The sequence below is a fragment of the Stegodyphus dumicola genome, chromosome 8, assembly GCF_044657685.1.
Source record: "Stegodyphus dumicola isolate Sdum_Otavi_A_Nest chromosome 8, ASM4465768v1".
Classification (NCBI taxonomy): domain Eukaryota; kingdom Metazoa; phylum Arthropoda; class Arachnida; order Araneae; family Eresidae; genus Stegodyphus; species Stegodyphus dumicola.
This window is the reverse complement of record NC_140775.1, coordinates 130,452,029-130,474,912: the sequence shown is the minus strand read 5'-3', so window position 1 is coordinate 130,474,912 and position 22,884 is coordinate 130,452,029. Positions and strand designations below refer to the sequence as shown.

The window sequence follows — 22,884 nt, the reverse complement described above, 5'->3', positions numbered from 1 at the left end:
TATATTTATGCAGATTTTTCATTATTTAATTTCTTCAAATATAATGCAGAACTCTAACATTCAGTGGCAACAGTTTGAAAAGGGATTCTACGTTTATAGTGATTCAACGCAAAATCGCAAAACGAAAACAATAGTCCTTCAGAGACAATGCCCCTTTGAACTAAAAAATAAATTTGTAATTCTAATTTTTGCTTCATCTTATGTGAAATATGAGCTTAAACTAAGAAGTACAAAATCTGTCTTAAGAGTTTATTGATGAACAAATACGACAAAGGTTTTATACTTTTATAAGATACTTATTCTGTTTGTACGTACTAAAATTTTTAGTTTAATTAATAAAAGAATATTTGATACATTGTATAAAACATGCAGTGTATGACAGTCTATGCAGTCTGTGGTATTCTTTTGAAGACAAGTTTTATCTTATCTTGGTAATCACCTTGAAAATGCGCGCCACTTCATTCAAGAGCGTTGGCGAAAAAAACGTGACAGTTGGCGACGAATAAAGCTGTTTAATGTAACCCTTACTAGCAATGCCTGAAAGATGACATTTTAAAACGTCAGGTAGGAAGAATAGTGTGCAGATTTGTGAAAGGTGTGGGGTTTGGTTGTGTGTTAATGCTTTGCAATTATTGTATATTTTGAAACGAAATTGACTTTAAAACTGGATTTTTTTTTCGTTCTTCGTACTGAACTGAGCTGCTTACACTATTATACTATTTTTGTTGGATGATCGGCATTATAAGCTTAGCAAGAACAGTAGAACACGTTGCCGATTGTAGAACTCATTAATTTTGTCACTATATATTTGGGTTATTAAATTAAAATATCATTTAAAATTTGGATGATGAATTTATCTTTTGCTGGCTGCGGTTTTCTGGGGATTTATCATGTTGGAGTTGCGAGTTGCTTCAGAGAGTATGCTCCTCATCTTTTGGTCACCAAAATTGCTGGAGCATCTGTTGGTTCTATTGCAGCAGCAGCACTGATCTGTGATGTATCCTTAGGTAAGTAGCTTGAAAATTTATGTTATAGAAACCTTTTTCAAGTCATATAATTTTTTTACAAAGAATAACTTATTTCTAGCTGGTTATAAAATAAATGCTGTTCTGCAAAATATAACAACGTATTTTAATGTATCAGTAAATTTCAGAACTGCACTTGTTCTTTGGTTTTAAAAGTAGTAGAATGCCTTAAATGTTTCTTATATGAATATTTAAATTTTTTGTTATTGAAGTACTTTTCTTTTTTAAGCTACATAAAGAACTGAAATATAAAGTAATCACTTATTAGATAATATATGATTCTTATGTTAATTATTGTTCTCAATAGAAATATATTAATTTTGATCTTAATTCAATATGTGAAGGTGAATTTAATATAATAAACACATTCTCTATCATACAGAATCAAAAAACAAAACATTAATAATGAAATCTTTCTTGAAATGTTGATTAGTAACTATATATAGTTACAAGTTTGTTAAATAAGACTAATTAGTTAATGAGTAAAAATTTCAATTTGTGTTACTCTGAAATGTGGTATGGTAAATTTGCAGCAGATTTTATATTTGATGATTTCTTACTCCTCCTTAATAGTACATATTACTGCTCCTTAATACGGCATAATATGTATCAATAAAAATTACAACACAATAGTCATGCAGTGTACTATAATATGTGGTTGGATCCTAGCAGAGCCCACACCCTTGACGCGAATGATTTTGGTTATGGCGCATATCAATTTGTAGGGAGTGTGCAATTCTCTGATGTTTTTTTAAGTGAAAATAGGTCGATGTTGTACATGGATATCGAGTTTATACAATTCTTTGACTTGTTATTTTCAAGTTGGCGATTTTGAGAAATGCTCGAAGTAGTGCGCACTTTCCCAGTTTGTCACCAAGGGTGTGAGCTCTACTAGGATTTTTGTTATATGCATGTAATATGTCGTGTGTTATAAGATTATAATTCTTCATTCTTCTTTATCTCGGAAGATATCCGATTGCATTGAATTTTGTTTTGCATGCACTCTATTTTATGTAATTGTGATTCTTTGTAGATTATTTCATGAAATAATTCTGCTTTTAGTTACAAATAAGTATCAATAACTCTTACTTAGCATTTATTTTCAAATTATTGTTCAGATTAATTTTTATCGTAAGTAGTATGTTGATGAGTTTAATAAATTTTAATTATGCTTTAAAAAAGTAGAAAATAAAGTACTATAAAACCGTGTGTAATATATTCAAACTTAGCACAATATCGAGTGAAACATCTGTTTGTATCGTTTCTGAAAATGAACCGTATTCTAAGAACATAAATAATACTGGTACTGAATATTGCAACAATACTGAAGTTATGTCTCAAATAATTAATATGCTGTAGAGACTATTGGGATAATTTAATACTGAAATAATAATTGAATAGTACAAAAGTAGCTAAATTGAAATATTTAAAAGTATTCTAATATTGAACTGTTATAATTTTTTTTATATTACCAATTAGCAAAATATTACAGAGACTTAAATAGGCTGGGCATCTGGCTAGAATGAATGAAGATCGTTGTTGCAAGAAAATCTTTCTAGCAAAGCCCATGGGAAATAGACCTTGCGGCAGGCTCCCGCTAAGATGGTTTGATTGTATCGAAAAAGATCTTAATATTTTAAAAGTTAAAAACTGGAAAACATTTGCCAAAAGTAGAGTTGCCCGGAGAAGGCCAGAGCCCACCCAGGGCTGTCGAGCCATTGAAGAGGATGATTAGCTAAATGACTGAAAAAGTGAAACATTATTAGAGTCTCTTGGCACCTGTTTTTATGGTTTCCTTCATGTGCAATAAAAAGGGTCAGTTTTTCTTAGAAAATGTGATATGAGAGCATCCCTTTTCATCTAGAATTCGGCATTTTACTGAGTATTTTTCCTATCTCTTATTGTGTTCAAGTGCATATTAATTATTTATTTCTTTTTTATCAGTGTTAATAGTGAATTTTTGTTATGAATGATGTTTAGATAAATTGGTGAAGCTAACAAATGCATAGAATATCAACGTGGCTCCAATAAGAGTAATAGAACATTGCACAGAACATAAATTAATTTGAAAGAAAAAAATGTATTGTATCCTTGTTGGTTGTGCCCCTCCTTATCCATGATATGAAGTATAGAATATTTACTTGGTAACATCCATGGTGGTTGTGATTCTTGTAGGCTTTTTCATCCCGTGTCTGCATACAGCACTGCTGTAAGAATGCTTGCAGCATATTTAGTATTTCATGTGCTTATTTTATACATATGTTTAATGCAAAAGTGAAGTCTATTATGAAAATATACTGAAATAATTACATATATATGAACATTACTTTGGATAAATAAAATAAACAACTTATGAATGAAGATAAAAATCAATAGCAGAGCATTTGGAGACAGAGCATTTTGCCACCTGGTGCAATCTCTGTGTGTCCCAAATTCTGCCAACCCATCCCCTAAATTTGAAAAAGTTTTGCCATCCTGAAATTTTACTGATCAGCACTTCTCAAAATTCTTAACATTTTGCCATCGCTAAATTCTATTGGTTGCACCCGCTCTGCTGCCGACCTTGCTTAAAGATGAAACATAAGAAAATTAAAACTTTAAAGATGCAGCCATTGGTATAATCTTGCATACGGTGGACAACTGAAAAATTACGAAGCATTGTAAACTTAGGAAATGTTCTAAATAAAGATTTAATTTCCTAATTTTTTTTAAAAACTTATAATCAACTGGAATGATTTTTTATGCATACTGTTCTTTTGGATTTACTGGTACAGTGTGTACTGCAGTTAAAATATGTTTTGATAAATGTCATAATTTAATAATTGAAGTATGTATTTGTTTTGTTTTGGAGACTTATAATAGTTTTAGGAATGTAAAAAGAATTTTTCTTGTTTTATTTTTTTTCATATATTATGCAATTGTCATGATCTTAGTTTGTTCAAAGAAAGTTATTACACCATTGTAAGCCAGTGAACAGTGGCAGATTTCTAGAAATTTCACTAGTCTAGAAGTTTCACTTTGTTCCTTCTCTTGAACTACTCGTTCTTGAGGCCTCTTGCCCTGTGTGCTTTTGAGAGGAATTAATTTCAAGGTCATTTACTTTCCCAGGTACTTCTCTGGAACATTGCGCAGATGTGTGTACGATTGAAAACAGCGAGACAGGAAAAGAGCCTTGGCTAGAGCTATCTTTGAAATTTTATCATCATTCAACAGCTTGCTTAATGATTTGACACTTGGCAGAAGGGTTACTTTCATCCGTCATTTTGTAGTTGCATAAAATGTTTAGTGTTAGTCTTGGATTCGTCGTTCATCGCTTGCTGGTGAATTATCTTTCCGATTATCAATATGTTTACGGACCGTTCGATTTGGCCTGGCAGCTGCAAAACATGCGTAGAATGCCATCCGTATCTGTTGGTAATTTATTAAACCAGTGTCTCAAATTGCATGCGGCCTGAATGAACGAATGTACGATTTGAAAGCATTCGACGGCTGATTTTTTCCAACAAAAAGGTTTTTTTTTTACAAAACATTTTAAACTAAGTTTTATTTGTTAGTCATTTATCCAAACATACCTAAATAATATTAATACAACGCAAACCTTGGGAGTAAATAAATTAGAAAAAAAATACTTATCACAATTTGCAAATGCTAACCCCTTCATTTTTTTTAAGAGCCGTATTGGTTCTTTCACAAAGCTTCAAGGGCTAAAAATTCATCACACTATGGTGAGTTGATTATGGTAAATAAGCATACACATGTTTTTTAAATAAAGGCAGCGAAATTTTTGCGACTGGATCTATGCCGTTATGATGATATTAAAAGACTTTTTTAGCTTTCATGTAGTTTTATCTAATATAAATTTCTTAAAATTGTTTAAATGTTTGCAAAAATATTCTTGCCGCAGAATTCCTTCGGTTTGCAATGTAACTTAATTTTTAAATGAGTATATCTCCACGTTGTAAAAATTAATCAGCACCTTTTGTTTACATTTTGATCAAATGAAACTTTTCGCTAATGGATATTTCATATTTTGAGCAAGTTTTGTGTGAAGAAAAAATTAAAGTAAATCACAACATATACAGGGGGGAGGGATTAAAATTTAAGCAAAATCACTGCTGGAATGTTCTATGAACAAATCGGGAGTACTACATAGAAAGTAGATAAAGATAACACGTGAAATCTTTATTCGTTAAAAGTATAGTACACTTTTTTTTTTTTCCATTGAGTATTGCTGTAACTTCACTCATTTTAACTTTAGAAACAGTTGTATAATGTTTATAATATGCTTTATAAAGAATGTGCAAAACAAGCAGTGTATTGATAGATTGGTTGTAATATTAAATGGTTAATGTGTGTGTTACCATTCTTATTTTAAGTTGTATAAAATTATTTTAAAAACCTTTGGCGGGCCGTATTGATAGTGATCGCGGACCGGATCTGGCCCGCGGACCTTAGTAAGGTGTTGGTGTATTTAATTATGGTAAAGCACACTAGGGGTAACTGCCTAAGGGGAGGGATGCCTTCGTGGAAGACTTTCTAAGGGAAACTGGCTCGTATACACGTTACACATGGGGAAAACCACGAAAACACCCATGCAGCCAGCCCGTTCGCGGGATTCGAACCTCGGACCGAAAAAAAATGTCGCTGAACACTACCAGTGTTCAGCGACTTTACCGCTCGGCCGCTGGTGGGCCCTTAGTAAGGAGACCTTGCCTTAGATTAATACTTTGCGCCAGAACCTTGAAAATAGAAAAAATTACTGACATTTTGAAATTTTTAGGCAACAAATAGTTTGGAAATATGTTAATAAATGAACAGATTGTCGGAAGATAATAGAGCTCTAGGTACTTGAAGAATTCTTATGTAATCCGAGGCGACTGGCAGCCGAGCGGTAAAATCGCTGAACTCTGGTAGTTCCAATCTGGGTTCAGGCGCAAGGTTCAGCTTCATTGCAAGCAGGGGTTGTTTTAATTCCTCAGTGAGGGATACACCTCCAAAACACGCCCCTTCGTGAGCCAATCGTAAGATTCATTGATGGAACAAACTAGAGCTAGTTGTTCGGAGGTGTATTTAAAAAAAGTTTGGAAGGGAACCCTTCGCACTTCCCGTCATGATATTGTAATTCGTATCATACAAATCTGCAGTTTTCAACAGATAGAGGATGTCCTCCATTCTTTCTGTAGAGATAAGTAGACATCATGCCCGCAGCGGCCTTTTTTTCAAGGAGGAAGCAAGAAGTAATATGCGTACCACAGAATATGAATTCCCATTCATATTTGTTACTGTACAAGTTGTGTAGACTTATAAACTTCTGTATAACGGACATCCGACAACCTCAGCTAATTATCTTTGAAGTTCTGAAATCTTATTATTCTGCTTTAACTATTTGTGGTTTTAAGAAAGCTAGGCTTTTAATTTTTTTTAACTACATATTTAATTATATGACATTCATTTTACGACATTCTAAATTTCTTTCGAATAATTATTCAAACTAATCTGTTATCGATATTTAATAAATAATTGTGGACAATGTTAATCCTCTTCGTTTAATTTTTTTTGGGGGGGGGTGTAGGGTCCTCTCAAAGAGCAATGGAATTCTTTAAAAATTACATAAGCTTCAAAATTTATTACACGAATAATTTGAAAGAAATAACACAGTCGTGTCCATTATTCGCGTTTTATTCTTATACTCGTTCCCATAAGGCCCACTAGCGCCCCCCCCCAAGCGGTAAAAGCCGCTGACTGTTACTTCGTCCCGGGCTTTCAATCTGGCGAACGAGCTGTCTGCATGGGCGCTTTTATGGTGTTTCCCATGTGTAACGTGGGTGCGAGCCAATTTCCCTTAAAAAGTTCTCCACGAGGCATCTTTCCTTTCCCGTGTAGTGCCAAAAAGCGGAGCACGTAATAAATAAATGAGTACTCTCCTCCCCCAAAAATAGTTGAAAATTAAATAATTTAGAAGTTTAAAAATGTATGCTAAGAAAGGCCCATAGTATATGAACCTTAGCAAACTAAATGCGGCCACTATTATCATCAGTTGTCTTGATCTTGAGGCCAAACACGCTTATGTGATTCTGATCAGGTGTCGTAAACCCTTGTCGAACGCTAGGATTACGACATAAACACATTGCGCGCGGTAAAATCTCGTTCCCCAGCGTTAACTTTCTATAGAAAGAAAGGGTTAATCATAGGTTAAGAAAATGTGTTTAATTTATACAAACCTTTATTTTATTGTAATTAAAAGGGGGGAAATGAAACAAATGTTAATTGAAAGGATTTCTTTTACTGCTTAATAAGGTACATAGTAAAATTATTTTTTTAAATAGCCGATGAGTTTTGGTTTGGACAATGTCTGACGCAACTACCTTTATTAAAGTATCCTCTTCTTTCTTCATTTAGGTCTATCTGCACTACAAAATCAGACAGTTCCTTTTCCTGTTTTAACAATTAATTCATTTATTTATTGTACTTTAAATGCTCTTTATCTTCTTAACGTAAGTTAAAAGCTATAGTCTGCTAGTGTTATAAGATATTCTCGACCGAACGTTATTCTCGACTAAATCATTGATTTTCCATTTTTTCATTACCGAAAGTCGTTCATCGCCCATTGTTTTTACAGTTTATATGATTTTGTTGACGTAATTTTCAGTCGATGGAAATCCTTTAAAATTGTTGACAATTTCTGACCAGAGCTGCTGCCAACAAGCATTTCTTGTTGATGCCATGCACTTGATCCCATGTGAGTTTAATCACTTCTGTGTAGTTGTGTCTATGTTGGATTGCTTTCCAAATGCTATTAGTGAGTCGTGCTGTCACTCATCTAGTGCTTTATTTTCAGAGACGTAAACATATCTGTCGTAATAGGCTTTGAATGTTATGATTCCTTGATCCATTGGTTGGATTAACTCCTTCAGATCCAATCCGCCCCACACGGCCCTACATTGAAACAACCAGAACCGCCGGAAAACGGGCGAGATTGTAATCTTGTTTTCTTTCCTCCTCCTAAGGTATGCAGTAGCAGGTGCAAATTTCCCAAATGCATTGTATCAGTCTACTGCAGATAGCTTGTCCTAAGAGGTTTATCTTTTGGTTGATCGTGTGACATTTCGTTGTTGATTATTTTGTGGTACAGTGTACTTTTAAGCTTTAAACAGGAATAAAAGAGCAGTTTAAAAATTTAAGGATTATATTTATTTTTAAACAATTTATTCCTTCCTATAAAAATAACAGAAATAAACAAAATCTCAGTCAAGATCATAACAAAGCCGGAAAGGCTTATTAGTCTGACCTTCAGAATAGTTGTATAAAGAACGGGGTCAAAGGCTAATGGAATCTTTGTTAGAAAGTACAAAGGATTTCATTGGAAATCTTCATACCTATTTTCTGCGTTAATGGACGGGGAGGGGAGGGGAGGAAATTGCCGTGGAACTGGAAAACTATTTGGGGCGGTCCGGTATTTTGAAGATACAGGTTAGCGAAGGGTCTGGATTTCAAAGAGTTAAGGCAAAGAATCTCTAAGGAGAAGAATGAAAGCTTCCATAGACGCAATGTAAACCTGTTTCGCCTCTGCGCCGCTGTACCGAAGAGCCACGGGTATGCAGTGAAACACCAGCGCAGGGTGAAATTTAAACAGCGCAGTTCGAGGAGATAGTAATTTTTTTACTTTGAAATAACTGAAAATGTTTTATTTTCATACATTTCTGGAGTTTTATGAGCAAAAGGATGTTAGTTGGAATTTTGGGGCGAATTATAGAAATCCTGTCCAATTTTTACTTTCAATTTAAACAGCAAGCCGTACGAAGACAAAATTTAAATGAAATAAATTTCTTAAGTCTTTTCTTCTGTAAACTTAAAAAGGGGGGAAAACACATGCCATACAAAACGTAATAAATTTTTATGGATCCATAGTTAAAATTTTACAGTGAAATTTTAAAAGCAAAATTTGCAATAACTAACTGAAACAGAAAAAAATATTTAAAGACAATTAAAGGCACCCCTAAATAAATTGAAAACACTGAAATACATTATAATTATCCGACAACAACTTTAAAAACAAATTACCATGAAAACTTTTAGACAATTATTTGGAAACAAATTGCATTGTTGCAAACTGCATTGTGAAAACCAAGAGCAAAGTTTTCACCCAATAGCCAAAAGCATTTCACTTAACAGCATTACATTTAAAAAGTCTTTAAAAGAATTTCACATAGCTAAAACCAAGTACCTCTGACTACAACAACAAAGAACGTTTTCGAACAACGTGGTAAAAGATTGCTAACATGGCCGACGGCATGCTGCTTTGTTGCCTCCTGATGTTATTTCGCACATGCGCAGTGAGGTATGGAGGGTGGATAGCTTTGGAATGGTTTGCCCCTTTAAAGTAAGCTTCAGGGATTTACATAATGTGTCTCTTCGATCTGCCGGAGCCACATTTGCCCCGGGGAACCTTTACTTCTTCTCCTTAGAGATTCTTTGGTTAAGGTGTTGGTGTATTTAATTATGGCAAAGCACACTAGGGCTATCTGCCTAAGGGGAGGGATGCCTTCGTGGAGGATTTTCTAAGGGAAACTGGCTCGTATACACGTTACACATGGGGAAAACACCCATGCAGCCATCCCGTTCGCGGGATTCGAACCTCGGACCGAACTACCAGTGTTCAGCGACTTTACCGCTCGGCCGCTGGTGGGCCTTCAAAGAGTTAAGGAAGTGGTGTTCAGTGGAAGGAACCTCTACATTTGGATGCATTGTTATGAGGGCTTCAGTACTTTGGTTGTGGAGCATTATTGGGAATTAGATAACTTTAAAGTTCAGGTTTTGCAGTTCTAACCAATGTTTCACTTATTTAATGAATACATTTTAAAACCAATCAGTAAAGAGGACAAACTAAATGGAGACAAGATAAAGCATGTGTTTAAAATAACGTTCCGCAATTCCGCATTCGGCAAGGAACTGTATTTAATAAACGGACATACATCTGTTTGTATTTCGTATTAATTTTGACTAACGTCTCTCCGGGGAATGGATTAAGTTACGTTATCTAGGTACGTCAAAGTACACAAGGGCTATTTGCTTAGAGCAGAGTTTCTTAAACTTTTTTCAGTTGCGACCCCTTTTTATCACTGAGATTTTTTCGCGACACCCAGGACTCCCACAAATAATATTTACAAAAAATTAATTTACAAAAAATTTGTGGGACCCCATATTGCGCAAATCAGACACCATATTGCGCAAATCAGTGTGTCAGATTGCGCAAATCTGACACACGCGTCAGTGAAACTGTCAGTTTTTTCACTTGTATTGTGATATACTGTTGCAGTTTTAGGTCATTAACTTTAATTTCTAATTTTAAGACATAGAACAGTGTGAAAATTTTAAATAAGTAACAGACGAAATGACAGCGTCACGTACAAAGCAAGGAAAATGAGCATTTATATTATAAAAAGAATGCGTGGAAACGTTTTCTTTTTTTTTTTTTTCCTGTATTGTTTTATCTTTATCTATTTTCAGATATATTGTTGTATAAAAATATTTGGTAATTGTAAAACTATTATAATAAGTTAAAGAAATATCAAAACTGCTAAAATTTTTGGCAACCCCCTGTTGCAGGTCGCGACCCACAGTTTAAGAAACCCTGCCTTTGCCTTAGAGGGAAGAGTACCATTATGGAAAACTTTATAAGGAAAACTGGCCCCAGGGAATGGATTTTTAGTCATAGTTATTTAGGTTGGTATTTCATTGCTTATGCAATGTTTTGATTTAAAAGTATGGCTTTTATTATTCTATCGTCCCTTGAAATTGCGTAATATACTGTGGGGTACAGATTTGGTATCAAGCTGAAATTAAAAGTGACATAATCCTTAACTTTTATGTGTACGAAATATAAAGGGAAATGCACTGCGAATGTTATGAGTAGCTTAGAGTGAACTGCAGTATATTTAATAATAATTGACGCATTGTCAAACTACAAATAATATGTCAGGTAAACTTTTAAGGAAACTAATTTTCGCCTCGCCTTTGAATTCCTTTTCCTGTAGCCTCTGCTTTCCTGTTAACACATAGCTAAAAATAAACCGCATCCTTTATCCATTCCAGTCATAACCGGTTATAAACCTCGTCTTCACGTGCGACCTCTTTGCATCTGGTTTTGAATCGTTTCTGATTTTCATAAGCTTTCCGTTTTCAAGGTTGTAACCTGCTTTCACGTGATGTCAATACCTTCCTGATTACGTACGTTTTCAACCGAAGATTTACCTTGTTTTCATACTTATTTAATAGGGAAGGATTTTATTTTGTAATCGCATTACATGTGTACATCATGAGCTGACGCATTTGTTGCTTTTGTGAAACGGATACATATTTGCGTGTATTTAAGAGTTTCGGCATGCAGTTAACAATTCAGTATAAATATTTTGGCTTTTGTTTATATTTTTAAAGAAGATCCATTTACAATGTCAGTACTAAAAATGTGGATTTAAACAAGGATAAAATAGTAGTATGGGTAATAATTTTGCAGAATGTAATATTTCCAATTTTTTTCTTACTAGATATTAATTACTTGATTTGCTTTCGAGGGTTGGGGTCCGAGGGTCTCCTCTTTCACCAAACCACACGAGAGGACATTCGGCTCACCGCATATTTAGAGTGCCGCCATGCCTTCTCCAGGATTCGAGCCCGAGCCCTTCGGCATGGCAGTCAGCGACGCTAACCACTATACTGGTTGGGTGGCATGTGATTGTGTTTTCATACAAAACCATCCTCGACTACATGTGAAAGTTGCATTTCGCGGAATTGTACCCAAGTCGAAAACTGCATATATTTCGTACGGTATTCATAACGGTATGGATGAACTGGTTGGGGGGGAATATTTATTTGAAAGCTCTATGAATAGAATTATTCATCTAGTGTTATTAATTTAATATACAGAGAATTATGCAAAAGTGTACCTTGAAATATTAAATAAAGATATATGCAGAAAGATTTTGTTAAGAAAATATTCTCATTAAAAGCGACATAGAATGATATAGGTAGACGACGTAGAATGAGTAATTACAATGAGAAAACATAAGTTGCTTGTTGGCTCATTTTAATGGAAAGAAGCCATTATGAAGGCCATTTGTTAAAAGGTGTGATGATTTGTAAGGAAAGCTGGCTGACAGTAATGCTGTACATGAAATCTGTGAAAACGTTTGCGTGGCCAACCCATTTTCCAGAATTCGGAACAGGTCGCATTAACAGTGCTTGGCATTCTTATGGCCATTAGTGTATCGGAATAACAGTAACATCGCTATCATTAGTTTTAGCGACAAGGTACATTGTTTTATTGACTTTCAAAGATAATATGGCTGGATATTATTTGTATCCTAATTTGCGGAGATTATTAAGTAAGGAGTGACACTTTCCCATGTAAAAAATGCAAATGTTGCGGTGGGCGTCTTTGGAGGAAAAACGATCGCAATGAGCAGAAATGTTTCACTCAAGGGCAGCTTGTTGAGTTTTAACTATGTCATATAACACACTGAACATTTAATATGCAGTGTGTGTGTTGTTTTTCGCCTTTAAGAACTTGTTTTAAGAAATATCTGATGTATGAGAAGTTTTGCTTTCACTCTGACGAAACAAATGCATAAACTTACGATGAAATTTTCTGATTATATGAAAGTGTTTGGGATGGAAAATTCTTTTAAGTGGAATCAAGGCTCTGAAGTGTCTAATATTTCTTTTTTTGCTTTAACTGATTAGATCGTAATCATTCAAATCGTAATTATTGATGCGAGTCACGTTCTAAATAAGAACGTTCTTACGTTGTGAGAAAACGAAGAGAAATTTAATCAAAATAGTGCCGATAGTTACCAACACTGCGTAAGATTACTTAGTTGAATAAAGTATACGATAGCCATAACGCCCTTTCCCTATAGCTGAAAAGGAGTTGAAGTTCAGATATTCTAGCCTAGTTGTTTCCTAAACTTTTTTATTATTATAATAGCTTTATATATATATATAATCGTGACTACACATGTATAGTTTCTCAAAGAAATCTGTGGGGAAAAGATAAATTTCTTAAAAGCAAATAATGAATAATGAACTAATTGTTAACTATTAGAAAATAATTAATAATTAGCGATGAATTCTAAATTATAAATCATTATGTAATAATTACGTTATTGCTGTTGCTTAGCTCTCTGATAATGTGAATCAAATCAGATCCACGAATTCATCGTGGGCAAGAGAAATAGCGGTGTATATGTTGTTGGCGAAGCCCGTGAGCACATTATAGATGAATCGAATGTAAAACATTTGGCTAGCTTCATTCCAGTTCTGATTGAGAACATCCCTCGGAGAGAGGAAGCAGTCCAAGGGCTCGAAATTTTTTCCCCAATCACCAAACTCTCTAGAAAACTTTTCTGAAGGATTGATTTTAAGTACCCTCATGCCACAAAGATGTTATAAATTTATAAACATCGATGCCGGTTTCTTTAATAGGCATCGATCATGGAGGCACGTATAAATATGTAAGAAAGAGAGTATTTCGGAATTTCTCGCGCTCTGCCGGAAATTCTTTCGTGACTCACAGTTTCGGAACCACAACTCTAGAGATTGTAACGGTAGTTGTAAAAGCTTCAAAGGAATTTTGAAGAGGCTGCCAAGAAAAGGCATCAAGTCAGCCTAGTGCAGACTGAGCGTATTCCCAAAACAGCTGTAACGGATTTATTCCCATCTGAGTTTTATCGGGGAAGATTCAGTAATTTTATTACGAAATCAGCCCGATCAGGAAATATACCTTCATTAACAATCTGTATTTTTGCATTCTTTTCATAAATAGGAGACCGTAAATTCTGTGCTTTCAAGGATATAACTTTTTTAGCCTGGTTTATATTGTTGGGATATAATTATTTACGAACACAATATTGCATAAATATTTTATAGACGTTTAAGGCAGCTTGTTATGGTCTATCAAAAGTCTTGGCCATTAATAATAATATTTTGTCATAATTTTGAAGCTGTGGAATAGCTTCGTTTAATTTCTCTTTTTCAAAATCAAAATATCGGAATTTTGTGGACATTTCCGTATTAGAAGTCCACATTAAGTTTGCTGCAAAAGATCACTTTTAAAAAACCTCGAATAGATGCACTTTCCGATGTACATTAATTTGAAAAAAGAAAATATGACAATTGACTGAACTCACCTTTCTTTATTTTTATATGAGGAGGTGAAAAACGGCTACTGGGGTGAGAATGATAATTAAAAGATTATTTCCGGCTCTGGCTGAATCCGGAATAAATTCGTTAAGGCCATTGTTGGAAAAGGCTCATTTGGGACATCACGAATCGGGCCTTAAGAATGACAGCGACGGTGAAAAAAAAGCTTTTTTTTTTTTTTTTTTCCTCTAAAGATTATGTCACACGTCTCAAACTGGCGGCTGGATACGACCCGCGAATACATTTCCTGTAAATCAATTCGCGTTATTAAAAGAAAAATCTGAGAAAAGGTTTTAATGATTTGAAGTCTAATTTTACATTATTTTCCTTACCATTAAAAACGAACTTGATTGATACTCCAGAAAATATACATATGCATCTGTGATATAATATGAAAGCACAGAATCTGTGATATAAAATTTGCACTGTGAAATAAAGTTTACTCAATGATTTGAAGTTTTTTCGTGCTTATCAAAAGACAGATCTGTATGATCTAAAAAAAGGGGGGGGGAGAAGAAAAGAGCCTAGAGCGTTTGCACCAGCTGCTGAATTAATTTTCTTTTAAGAAAAGGTCTGTTTTTAGAAGGGTTATATTCTCATTTAATTTATCGCACATTGTAATTGGGTTTTACAATTCTACAGTACTCGAAAGATGCCGCAATTTTGTAACCTTATCATTGAAATTCATCTAATGTTGTCAAAAGTCAGTGTGTTGGTTTACTATTAAGAAAGAAAGTCTAGTTATGTAGGAATTGTAGTTTAAATCTTAAATCACGGAGGAATATGAAATTTATTAAAAAATATTTAATGCGGTTGAAATGAACTATGCTAAGGTTTACTAAATCAGTTTTCTTTAGTATGCGGGTTTATTCATAGTTTTGTGAAAATTTTAAACATTCAAACAATTAAACTGCGCAAACAATCCCAAATTTCGTTGCATTGAAATAGAGGCAAACTTCAATTTTTTTTCCTTATGTGTTTTATGCTGAATTTGTCTAGGCTTACGTTTATGCCCCATCGATAAGATTTATTTGGGCATATGCTGGCTGATCCCGCGGTTAAATAAAAATAGCGATGATGACTTCTTTAAAGGCAGTTGCTTCATTACCTCAGAGAGACCATTTTGCTGTCATACAAGCAAAAATGGACGCGTTGTGAGCATTTGTAAAATGTGTAAAAAAACTTCCCGAGTTTGACCGTAATTCATTATGTTAATGTTTGGTAGTGAATTGCATAGTTTATTTTATATTTAAAAATATTTTACGAAACTATGAAAAATTATGTATACACTTATTTCTTCCCTTCTGAAATATTTAGAATTCAAGTTAGTTCAGCAGTAACGAATCCTTCTAACGCTTCTTTCTGTTAAAAATCCTTCTAACGCTCTATTATACTGCCTAATTGGTGAGTTTTAATTTGGAAGAGCGTCAAGTCAAATTTTGATTTTTTAAAATTTTTTTATGTTAATTATTCGAACATCATACTACATTGAAGGTGACTTCTAATGTCGATCCTATATGGAAGCGGCAGCGTAACTTTTTTTTAATTGGAAATGATTATTTGAATCTAGTGGTTTATTTTAACCTTTTGCAATCTACTTTTTTTCCAGTAGTTATTATTTTGTCACTCTTACTAGACCTAGAACCGCGAAACATTAAACGTCTTATTCATTGATGGATATTATTATTTTTTGAAGGGGGCAAGAGGTGAAGTTATTAAACAAGCTGTGTTGCGAAACAAACAAAAATCTGTGAGAATGAAGTGCTGCATTTCAGATGTGCTTCTATCAAATGTTATTTGATGTTTTAAAATACCATTGGAAAAATAGTGATAATTTCGTCTGTGATCATTTTGTTTAATATTTACGGATCAAAACAAATGTTGCTGTAGTCTTTCAGCCATGCGGCCCACGAGCCGGCCAAGCGATAAAATCTCTAAACGCTCTTAGTTCCTTCCGGGTTTCGAATCCCGGTGAACGGCCTGGCTACAAGGGCATTTTTATGGTTTTTCCCATGTGTAACGTGTGTACGAGCCAGTTTCTCTAGAAGTCCTTCGCGAAGGCATCCCTCCCCATAGGTATATAGCCTTCGAATGTTTTGCCGTAATCAAATAAACTAAACCATCCTTAAGCCATGCTGTTCATGTGTATTTTGTGCATTGCCAAACGAAGATACTTTGACGTAATTTATTAACAGAATTTTTTTTTTTTTTTTCAAAATGTTGCTGAATGTTGCCAAAAAATTACTGATTTTAATGAATAAAATGAAAAGTGACTTATTGAAATTTCCTCTGACTGGTTCGAAAACGATTAGGCTGTTTGAAGTCCAATTATTATATTGTGCTTGAAAAATTTATGCTGGATTTTCTTGAACATACAATTTATTAATTAATTTTTTTCAAGGTAATTTTTCTTTAAATTTGTGTGTCTTTTAATTAAGAGGTACCTTTGATCGCAAATGCTTTTAATGCTACTTTTACTCCCTTTTCCATTTTTGAAGGTCGCCTGTATCAATGTTTGTTTTTTAAAGCGCTGTTAGGTTCAATGGCATTTTGATTCTTGTTAAACCTATCAGAATTTCTAACTGTATAATTTAATATTTTCTTAGTCTGTTCATTGGCGTGTACTACTAAAAGTCAGTATGTCAGGTTTGAAGTTTAATTATATAGGAGTCCCAAACTGACATTATTAGTCCAAAGGGATTTGAATCCCGAAGGACTATTAGTTTCGTTTTGGCATTTTGCGTCGGACGGATAAATGTCGGTTCACCTTTCAAACTGTTGCCATAAAATGTTAGAGTCCTGCATTATATTTGAAGAAATTAAATAATGAAAATCTGCGTAAATGTATGTATATTTCTCACATTGTCATAAAATAACGGTACATAGAGTCATCGAATTTCGAATAACGTAATCCTCCAACGAATATGAGCATGTGGAAGACCAAATTTGAAATTTGAAATTTGTTTTATGATCGATTTCCTATTTTTTAAAACTTTGACGAATTTTTGATTAACAAACTCAAGGATTTCAAAGCGAGCAATGGCAACGTTGTGCAGAAAAAACATTTTTATCTCCAGCGCGTGAGTCTCTGTATCGGGAATTCTAAAGATATGCTCGTTTTAAAACTATTTTGCGATATTGCTGTTGCACTGGATCTTATGGTTTAAGTGCGAGGAACACGATATTTAATAAAGAAAGGTAACACACAAAATGTTAAAAAACGCCCCTTTGGACGTAATTTAAAATCTGAAACATTTCAGATTTTTTTTTTTTTTTTTTTTTTTTTTTTATGGTCCTAAAATTACAAACTTAGAATTCAAAGTAATTCTTTTCTTTCATTTAACGATATTGTATGAATGTAATTGGCATTTAGTTTTCATAGAAAATTTTGTCAGTACTGCCTCCACAAGTCCTTTCGTAATTTTAAAATTTTAGAAATGCTACTTTTTTTTGTATGTTTTTAATTCGGAATAAAAAATAGCATACTCTAAATTTTTATGCCCCCTGTAAGCAAGTACCTCTTTCATCGTCCAAAGATTGAAGTTAGTGCACGAAAATCTGAAACAATATCGACATTACTATTGTCATGTTATTTTATTAAAGAATATTCTTTAAATTTTTTCTTGGATGCAAGCGAATAAGGTAATGAGAAAATAAATAAATGCATTAGAATGGTATTAAATATCATCTCTGAATCACTATCATAAATTATATACTAATCTCGTTCGTGCGTTTTCTGCTGAAGTATCACACTTCACTTCTTCTCTATTATATTCTCTTTAGTTTATGATTTCATCTGTTTACCGGCTTATTTAAATTTCAACAAAACTGAAATTTAAGTACTTGGCGGCATGAAATTTGCGGGAGAAAAAAAAAAAAAAAAAAAAAAAAAAAAAAAAAAAAAAGCAGTACTAACTGTAAAATTACTGAAAATGGAAGCTAAAAATTTATTATTTAAAATGAAAAGCACTGAAAGTTATTACGACGAAGAAAGTCTAAGACACGTTTCTGGCAAACGTCCATATTTCAGAAACATGGTCTTCATGCGAAATGTGAAATTAACTTTTGAATACTTAATTTCAAAAATGGGCGTAAAATCGATATCTACTTAAAAATGCCACGTTATATTAATAATAAATGATGGAAGAACATCGCTGTAGGTTACTTACTAATTTAGAAGGCGTCCAGATTCTTGCCAATTATTTCTTTACCTCTGCATAGCGCTATTTTTGTCATATGAGAACTGCTATTTAGAAAAGTGAAACCTGAGAACGGCAGTTTTCCTTTTTTCTTTTTTTTTCCCCCTCCTATATTTTTTTAAAAATTATTTTTTGTAATTAAGAAAAGGCAAATTACCTTTGATGCACTTCTGATCAAGAAATGCCATTTGAGCAAATGATTTTTTTGTCCGAATCCGTTGGTGAAGTTAGAAAGATGGTGAAAAGTTTTGATGTAAATGTGACGAGCAATGAATTGCATCCGTTAATTTTTTCAATGCCCTGAAAATATAGCCTGTAATTAATCAGTATTACATCTGTTTTTCAGTTGCAATTTTCAAAAATGAAGTTTTTCTTCCTCAGTATTTTTTCATACAACGTAACTTAATTAGATGAAACACTCTTCAACCTTAACATGATCAGGATAGAAAGCATTAATTTCTGTTGAATGCTTGTGGACTGGAAATTGATTACTTCTCTCTTTTTTAAGCAACGCTTGCGGGTCGAGTCTTGAATTTAAATTATAGCGAATTACAATAGCATTTAGCTTTTTGTCTCGAAACGAGAATTTTTTTTTAAATGCATAATATAAAAGTTGTACTCAAAGGGCTATTTGCCCTGAAGGACTATTAATTTCGTTTTGGCATTTTGCGTTGGTTCACTATAAAACACTATAAATCTCGGTTCACTTTTCAAATTGTTGCCACCAAATATTATCGCCCTGTTTTATATTTAAATAAATTAAATAATGAAGAATCTGCATAAACGTATGTATATTTTTCGCATTGTGATAAAACAATCGTACGTAGAGCCATCAAATTTTGAATAACGTAGTCCTTCACCAAATACTTTTCACCATCTGGTATCCCTAATTTGGAATTTGTTTTATTACCGATTTCATCTTTTGTAACACTTTAACGAATTTTTGATTAACAAACTCAACGATTTCAAAGCGAGCAATGGCAACACTGTATAAGGGAGGGGGGGATAATCTCCAGCGCGCGAGACTGTATATCGGAAATTCTAAAGCTTTGCTCATTTTAAAACTATTTTGCGATATTGTTGTTGAATTGAATTTTATGGTTTAAGTGCAAAGAACATGATATTTAATAAATAATAAAGGTAATTTCACAAAGCTTTTAAAGAAAGGCCCCTTTGGGTGTTATGTAAAATCTGAAAGCTTTAAGATTATTTTTTAAATAATAATCTTAATTTATGTTTTTCTGTTTGTGAGTTTTTTTATACTTGTTCAGAGATATTCATTTTAGAAATGGACTGCAAAGCTTTTAAGTAATTTTTGAAATTGAAAGTATGAGTGAATATGTCCGTATAGCAGTTATTTTACTTGAAAATTAAGATATCTATTCCGGACAAAAAATAAGACGTGTGGCGGTGTACTTATGTTTATGCAGATCTGATGAGGTTTTTTTACTTGCAGACGAATACTTCACTAAATGTTAACTGTTGTTTTATTAATATACAAGTAACTTTTTGCTGGAAAAATATATATATATCGCGGGGAGTAATTGGAGCAAAGGACACCAGTCTGTTAGGTGTTATTTTAAGCATGTTGACATTGTTGACTTAAATTTCTTGAAGATTGTTACTACAAAGGCGAAGCCCCCAGTTCACGCGGCCGATGATTCAGCATTGTATTTGATTTGCGCGTATTGCTAGAAACTGTATTCAGAAATCGAAATTAGCCTGTTTCCGAAGTTTCTTTCAATTTATTACTTTGGCCGTCTATTTGTCATCCATTTGCGATGCGAAGAAACTGGATTGAGATGAAGAAAAAGAAAAGTGTTTGTGTATTCATTCTTCTTTGTAATTAACCCAGTTCACAAATATCTTTCTTACCTGAGGTAGTTACCTGTGGAGTCTCGTATCGGACTTGTCTGGAGAGAAGGGGGAAAAAAGTCAAGTTGTTACGCCAGTCAGACCTGTGTAATTTCTACAGTGCAAGCTTAGCCATTAAATCTAGTTGATATTCACAGATAAGGAGATGTTTCTAATGAGAAAAAGTGCTCTCCTTATCTTAGCGGATGCATTGCTTTTGTATCTGTGCCGTGGTAATTTTATTGCATATTCCACAATTCGAGTGGAGAGAACGAAATCATAGGAGTATTGCTGCAAACTGGATTCACTAGGAAACGCTGTAATAATTTTGTTGTTGTTGTTAATTTCTACTTCAGAGTGTTGTGTTTCTACTTCATATGACAAGCGATGACATTTATTAGCAACATAACTTAAAACATTGAAAATTGCATTAAACATTGAAAAACAGAATGAAATATATGGAATGAAAATGACATCTTCTGGAATTAAGATGGAGCAGTTGTGGGTACTGAAACGTTTTTGCTCTTGAAACGAAATTAAAAACAGATAACTCAAATGCCACCAAAATTATAAACACTTTTTTTAAAAAATAAAATCGTTAGCATTATAAGGTATTAATGCTCGTAAGGAGAGTTTTTTTTAAAAACTCATAAAGTATTAATTACCGCACAGCCGGTATCGTGGTTAGTGACCCTGGTTACCGTAGCGATGGGTGCCGGTTCGAATCCCTGAAAAGGTATGGCTGTAACTGTCTGTCCTTTTGTAGGAGGCAATAGTGGCCACTTATTAAGTGCTTCCGTAATGAAATGGTCACCACTTCCAGCCCTTGTAGTGGCGCATGGCTGATGGCTATCAAGTAAAGCATAAAACGACCGGCCATTAAAAAAAGTATTAATTTGCCCCGAACGTTTCTTTTCGTGATCTGCATGTAGCTATTTTATTTGGCGCATTTATGTGAATTTGCAGCCTTGTTTCCATTTCATTTGACGTCTGGCTGTTATAGAATACTTTTCATCCGCATTGAAGAGTACGATTGAAGATACGCCTTTCCGTTCGCCTTTAACCGAGGACAATCAGAAGTACTTACGACATGTAAATGTTGCGTAACCTTTATAAGACAACACTGCTATTGATACTATAGACAATATTTACACTGTTTATGAGCACAATGTTACAAGTGTTTAGACAGTTCGTACAGTTTGAAAGATTCCGAACTGGCACATTTATTCTGGAAGCAGCGGCCGCCCCACCACTTCAGATACAAATCTCATCAAGATCATGGTTGATGAAAATCCGCAGAATACTGTTTGGTGAATTGGCAGATGCTTTGATCGTTTTGAAGTATGGTGTGCAGTTGTTTGATAATGTTCAGCAGTGCCACTGAAAGATGTAAAGTATGGGTTCCCCATTAGTTGACAACGAAAATCTTTAACTATGCCTCTACATATGATTTGCTTCTTTGGCGAAAGAAAGAGAAACAGACAACCATTTTTGAAGATTAATTAGTCGATATAAGACTTATATCCTTTTCTTAATTGCAAACGCTCTAAATAAGCCTTTAACGTGTCAAGACCAGTTCTTTATCCAAAGGTGGAATTAGAAGAGTGCTTTGAATTATAAATCTCTTCTCGGCAAAATGAAATAATTAATTCAATGGAAAACTTTCCCAGCTAGACAAACTGAAAGAAGCAATCAGCCAAAAATGGCGACCATTAACGAAAGACGAGCCTTCCTCTACTGGCATGATAAAGTCAAGCCCACATCTGTCTTAGCTGTTGGAAACAAATTGATAACGTCTGGGTGGAGTATTACTGTATCTTCGGTACACTAGTAAGCTTTGATTATTTTTCTCATATGCTTACTTTCTGATTCTGTTATTAAACAAATTTCTTTCGCAAGAAAAGGCTTAGTTGAATAAATGATACACAAATGTAATTCGTTGGTTGTTTTGCTGGCAGACTGCAAAACGCTTTGGGAAGATGGTATTATGCAACGTCTGAAAGAATGGAGGAATGTAATAGAACCGAATGGATGATATACAAGTATAACTAATAAATAGAATATAAACATAAAATATTATGCCTGAGTATCTTATTAATAAAATGAAAGAAACTTCGGGTAAAATTATACTTTTTTTAAGCGCAATATCGAAATTCTTGAAAACTGGATTTTTAAGGTTGACATACTATAGTAATGGAAATTACGAACTTTTGCGTGAAAAGTAATTGCGGTAATCAGGAAACAAAATATGTGCAACAGCCTTTATCTATAGTTATATCAGCTTTGAAGTTTGGTTTTATCGATATTATACTGAGTTCCGGAATTCTGCTATCGCTATCAGGCATAATTCTATCGGTTAGGAAAAGCGAAGATTTCGAAGGGCAGCGCTATTTCCCCACGAAAAGGTCCCTGAAGTTCGGCCTTTATCAAAAGGTTATCCAAGTGGTATCTAGCTGCGCAGTTGTCAACGCGATTCCCGGTAAGGAACAATCCAGAACATGATGAGACAACAGTTGAACTGTTTACTCATCGTTCAGATCAGTGACCAATAGCAATTTTCGAAGCAGAATGAAAATATTCTCTACTTCAAACGGGCAGCAAAGTTTACT

At 33.9% G+C, this 22,884-nt stretch overlaps 1 protein-coding gene across 2 annotated transcripts in view; it reads left to right on the top strand.

The window, feature by feature from the left end:
- Nucleotides 1-545: 545 nt before the first annotated feature.
- The window catches only part of LOC118195574 (patatin-like phospholipase domain-containing protein 2), a 57,122-nt gene continuing 34,783 nt past the window's right edge, over nucleotides 546-22,884 (top strand). Inside the window, exon 1 of one of the 2 annotated variants that reach the window (XM_035366905.2) lies at nucleotides 546-1,007. In XM_035366905.2, coding sequence (XP_035222796.1) covers nucleotides 845-1,007 — 163 coding nt within the window. In that variant the 5' untranslated portion in view covers nucleotides 546-844. Of the gene's footprint in view, nucleotides 1,008-10,672; nucleotides 10,749-22,884 lie in introns of those variants that run through there. The other variant, XM_085822426.1, reaches the window with a different exon arrangement.